Source organism: Copidosoma floridanum, unplaced genomic scaffold (genome assembly GCF_036245765.1).
Source record: "Copidosoma floridanum isolate Cflo_tuat_1 unplaced genomic scaffold, Cflo_Japanese_pri ptg000021l, whole genome shotgun sequence".
NCBI classification, from domain to species: Eukaryota; Metazoa; Arthropoda; class Insecta; order Hymenoptera; family Encyrtidae; genus Copidosoma; species Copidosoma floridanum.
This window is the reverse complement of record NW_028321898.1, coordinates 17991836-17997035: the sequence shown is the minus strand read 5'-3', so window position 1 is coordinate 17997035 and position 5200 is coordinate 17991836. Positions and strand designations below refer to the sequence as shown.

The following is a 5200-nucleotide window of genomic DNA, read 5'->3' as shown; positions in this document are numbered from 1 at the left end:
AAACTAGTTTAGAGTTGCTGAGAGTAACGAAGACCATTAAACAAAAGTTCATTAGAAATAATGTATGTTGCAAATTTAAAAAAAATTTACACTAACTTTTATCTTATTATGAAAATTTCTTTGTTAGCACTGGTTTCAGCCACAATTTTGTTTAATATAACTTTCGTATTTTTTGTTTATCTTCAAAACTAGGTTATTGATTAACTTGCAGTGCTTTTATTTTAAATATACTTTAAAAATTGTTATCTGTTTCTCTTTAGCTATTTTTTATTTTTCCTTTGAGATATTCAATACAAGCTTCGAGATTTATGTTACCACTAGGAGATTTGATGATCTTGAGCTCTTAGACGAACTCCTCTTAATTCATCCTACGAGTCAAGAAGATTTCATCCAACTGTACATATTATTATCGTTACAAACTAAATGCGCTTAAAACACACTTTTGGCTAATAAAATATACATTCATAAAAACAGGTAACCGATTTGGAAGATAAATTACTTGAGGCCAAATCGAAATTCGCCGAATCCGAAAAGAAACTAGAAATGTCCTCTGAAAAAATTGATGGACTGCGCCTGGTAATCCAGGATTTGATGGCACATGCTCAAACCAAAGCTGAAAGGGAGCAGACCCTCAACCGTCACGTTCAGGAGTTGGAGGTGGTCGTTATCGCGCGGACGACAGAACAAGAAGAGCTTATCAGAGCTAGTGAAAAAAATAATCACGCAATAAGTCACTTGCAAGCTCAGCTTGATAATAAAATTCAGGAAATTGAAGCACTGAATTTATACAGCTCAAGCACCAGCCAGCAAACCGAGGTTCCTCCACCCAAACAGATAAACATGACGCTTCTAAGCAATCAACAAAAAAAACCACTTGACAAACTCCTTGGGCTTGAAGAAAGTTTGTCAAAGTATTTTCAAGTTGAGGATAAGATGATTAAGAAGGTCAAAGATTTGGAGGAGAAAAAGAACGAACTGTTACTCCAGCAAGAATATCTCTTAGAGTCAACATCAAAGCAGCAATTGCAGATCGAAAGCTTGCGGACAAAACTGGAACAGAAGAGGTGGAACGAGCCAGATGCCTATAGACAAACTATTTTGAGACTGAGCTCTCAAATATCTGAACTCAGTAACAAAAGAGAATTTGATAAGCAGGTTTTATATTACCAGAACGTTGAGGTATGATACATTCAAAATTTATAGTTTTTGAGAAAATTGTAAAATTTAGGTTTGCATAATAAAAATAAGTAACAAATAAATATAATCAGAACAAAAATATATGATTTTACTTAATTTTTTTCAGCTGAACGAAATAAAAGCTCGACTGGAGCGTGTAGGTTCTACTCTTGCTGGTAAAGAAACTGAGCTATTAAAAGTTCCCTAATCGAAAAGTGAGGCGATGGGAAAATTAAGAGACGAAATATCAGTTTTGACTTCATTGCTCAGTGAAAAAGACAATGAAATTTTTTGCCAGCAAGAGCATCTCAAGGAAAAAGAAAATATAATACAAATAATGACAGATGACTCTAAAATTTTACATAGTTCGTTAGTAATTATACACGCAAAAATCAAGGAGTCAGGGAATGTTCTAGACCTCCGTGAAAAACTAAAGCACGAGCGTAGAAAAAACGCCAAGCTATCAAAGATGATCGCGATGTTGAAGACTGATTTAAAGATGAACACTTTGAGGCCACGTAACATATAGGACGAATAGACCTTAAGATCAGCAGCTTAAAACTACTACTTTTTTACCACCGGTATTAAGTACATTGTGGGTGCACTCTATTTGCAACGTTTGCTCTTACTTTGTTTTAATATTTAAAAACAATTAAGAAAAAAGTTCTGCAGATTTGTATGGTTATCACACAAAAAAATTAAATCTTAATACAGCGTTACTATCTCAGGCCCAAAATGTATATGTTTACAATAGCAGACATCAAATAGTTGGCGTTGTTACGTTTTGTATTACGATATATAAGTATTTTATTTTAACAAAAATAGGAAAACTTATTTGATCCAAGAATAAATATTGTGGTGCTGGTCTGTTAACTGATATTTAGCAAAGCCTACTGTCCAGTTTTTCGATTTAGGTAAAAGTACATACGTATGTATAAGCATTTCTCTATGTATCGAAATCCACATCCAAGAAAAGAATTGTTTAAAATCATATAAAAAACACATGTTACTGTTTATTCCTAGGCTAAAACTTCAGAAATACAATAGAACCCCTTAACCACTAGAAATTAGGCTAGATAATTTCTCTACATTAGAGCTATAATATTGATTCATCTATATGTATCTGTCATCCTCGAAAAAGAAAAAATCTTATTCTATAGGCAAAATTGTATTCCTGAGAAATTTAGCACCTGAAAAAAAGTTTTTTTTTGCGCTACAGCAATTTTTAATGTTTTTTACAGATATATCGGTACTATGACTGCACAAATTAAAATATAGGTTTCTAAAATCCTCTCAAATAAGGATGAATCATTTGAGCCCTCGAGCGTTACGCTATGTTAATATTTTATAATTTTTGTGTGCTAACCTCACAAGTCTGCATTAATGAGTCATTTAATTTTTTTACATTAAAAACATAGTATATTAGATACTTAATAAATTTTATGTTGTACTATAAAAGACTTCAGCAAAACAAACTAGTGCATTTGTTACGTCTGTAAATTTATTACTGTTAAGAATGCATGCTTTTTTTGTCTATTTTAAGTAAAGTAAGCTTTTTTCTAAATATGTACTGCCCTTGTTTTATCTAAACACACAGCCACTAACTTGAGAATTTCTATATAAAGGATTGTGGTAACGCTAATAAGTAGAATAGCGTCCTTCGCTAAAAAGCGAACAGAAATACTATTACTTGATTACCGTGTAATAATTGCTCAGCAATCACGTAAATGTAATGCGTTAGTTTCTATAGAATCTTGATAGATATCTCAGCTGTCTATTATGTGACTATAACGCAATTTTTTAAAATTATTTTAGTGTTAGAGATTCTACAGTTATGTATATAATAAACAAAATATTTTATGAAAAAAAATGTAATATGTATCTAAGAACATGAAACGTATAATGATTAAGAAATTATTGTAAAGTTATTAACAATATTTATCTAAAAATTGAAATAGTTAGAAAAGGTATCATTGAAAATATTCAATACCTTTGATATTTTCTATGGTATAAATCAACGTTTGTATTATATATAATTCGAATTTATGTTTTAACTTACTACTAGTTATAAATTTTTGAGTAAATATAATACGTTGTACCTTAGATAAGAATTTTTCTTTTTTATTTTATTAATATCTTCAAAGCATAACAAATGCAAGAAAATATCAAAGCATGTGATATTTGAGTAAATTGTTGGTACATTCTTGATATTATAACGCTATGAAGCAGTATAAAAAAACCTACCGTAAATTGATATGAAACTGCTGAAAGGCCTTTAAAAATTTCAATCTCGAGATTAAATAGAGAATTAAAATTTTCTAGCAATTGTTGATTTTGGCTTCAGAACTTGGTTCTTTTGATTCGAATTTATTCTCAAAACACAAAAACTTTAATGTTTTGAAAAGTATGAAACTTTTTTTTTTCTTGTTAGTTTATTTTGTAAAATTCTTTGTAGAAGATTTACAGTTACTCACTGACAATCGTTAACAACTATTAATCTTAAACAGATATTTCGTGTAACGTAGTTTTATATATATTTTAAAGAGCTAATAACAAATAATAAGAGTGCAGAAAACAACTGCTTCTATAAGTATTTTGGTAGTGCATACTGCATCATTACACTGTAATATCATAAAAACAAGATTTTGTTCTTGACTAGAGATTAAATAAAGAAAAAAAATTTCTAGCGGATTCCAATTTTGTTTTTATAATCAAGTTTTTTCATTTAACTGAAATCTACAAACACAAAACATAAAATGTTTTCAAAAGTATTCAACATATCTCATACTTGTTAATTAGTTTTGTCACATCGTGAAATTGTTTGTACAAAATTTATAGTTACATAGTGACGATAGTTGACAACCACTAATATCAAACAGTTTTTGTGTAACACAGTTGTATAAAATTCTTTATAAAAAACTGATTATAAATATTACTAGTACAAAAAACAGTCACTCTTATAAGTATTGTAGTAGTATATACTATAACATTATACTGTAATATTATAAATACACGATTGCGGACATGACTGCGATATTAAAAGTAAAAAAAATATTTCTCATGCTTTTAATTTATTTGTCAAAACAGTTCTAATTTGGGTTTAAAAAAATTTACGTATCATCGCAAATAGCAATTTTCTAAAATTACTGGAGTTTTTTAAGCAGAAAGTAGTGTATTTATTCAGACATGTTTTGGAAATAATCATAGTATAAACCTAGAACGATAATACCCATTATTAACATCAATATGCGTCAAAATTTATCTATTCTTTAACACCCTTTGCTAGTTGGAAAGCTATTGTTATAGAACGCACTATATTTATTTAATTATTTATTTTGCTTTCTATTCTGCTGTGATCATATGAGGAAGAGAAAACTTTAGGTACGTACATGAATACTTATATATGCAACAACGTTACACAATAAAAAACATCTCCATCAATATTTTTAGATTTCTTAGGAATATGAATAGTTAAGTAAGTATGATACGTACAATTGATACTGTCATGTTAAGTAATAAACTTTTCTGAACTACAAATGATATTTTTTATGAACTTTAGTGTGAACAGTTGTAATCTTCAACTTGTTCCTTTCATTTGATACATTAATCCGATGTCAATGCGGGGTATTATTTTATACTGTTATGGTATAACTGATAAGTTTGACAACTATCTTCCAGTCCAAGTGTTTTACCAAGTTTAAAAATAATAGTAGTTGGTTTTTGGTACGTGACAACTTTTATCAATATACATTTACAAATTTTTATTTCATATTATAGCCATTGTTACGTTGGGAAGATATTGGTAAGGGGTGCTTTGCGAGAATGATCAACACTTATTACTTCAAGGACTTTTATTCAAGATACCGTAATCATAGGCAAGGTAGCACGTATGTTTTCCTCGAAGGCTAGTCGTGTACTCCCCTAATAGACTTTCTCCTTGCTCGCGCTTTCCTTCCCTTGGCCTTAGGACCCGTCGTTACGAGATTTGAGGAGAGAGAGCGTCGAGTCTTACCTATACTATCGT

General features: G+C 30.0%; 1 protein-coding gene across 1 annotated transcript; it reads left to right on the top strand.

The window, feature by feature from the left end:
* The first annotated feature begins 532 nt into the window (after positions 1-532).
* On the top strand, positions 533-1515 carry LOC149374159 (uncharacterized). Its single transcript, XM_089594681.1, has 2 exons — positions 533-1179; positions 1304-1515. Exons 1-2 carry the CDS (start codon positions 544-546, stop codon positions 1382-1384), a joined length of 717 nt encoding a protein of 238 aa, XP_089450807.1. The 5' UTR covers positions 533-543; the 3' UTR covers positions 1385-1515.
* Positions 1516-5200: the final 3685 nt, after the last annotated feature.

Excerpts from the sequence above, each read along its gene's own strand:
- LOC149374159 (XM_089594681.1), top strand. The coding sequence starts at position 544 with ATGTCCTCTGAAAAAATTGATGGACTGCGCCTGGTAATCCAGGATTTG. Across the intron at positions 1,180-1,303 it reads TATATTACCAGAACGTTGAG|CTGAACGAAATAAAAGCTCG; the intron begins GTATGATACATT and ends AATTTTTTTCAG.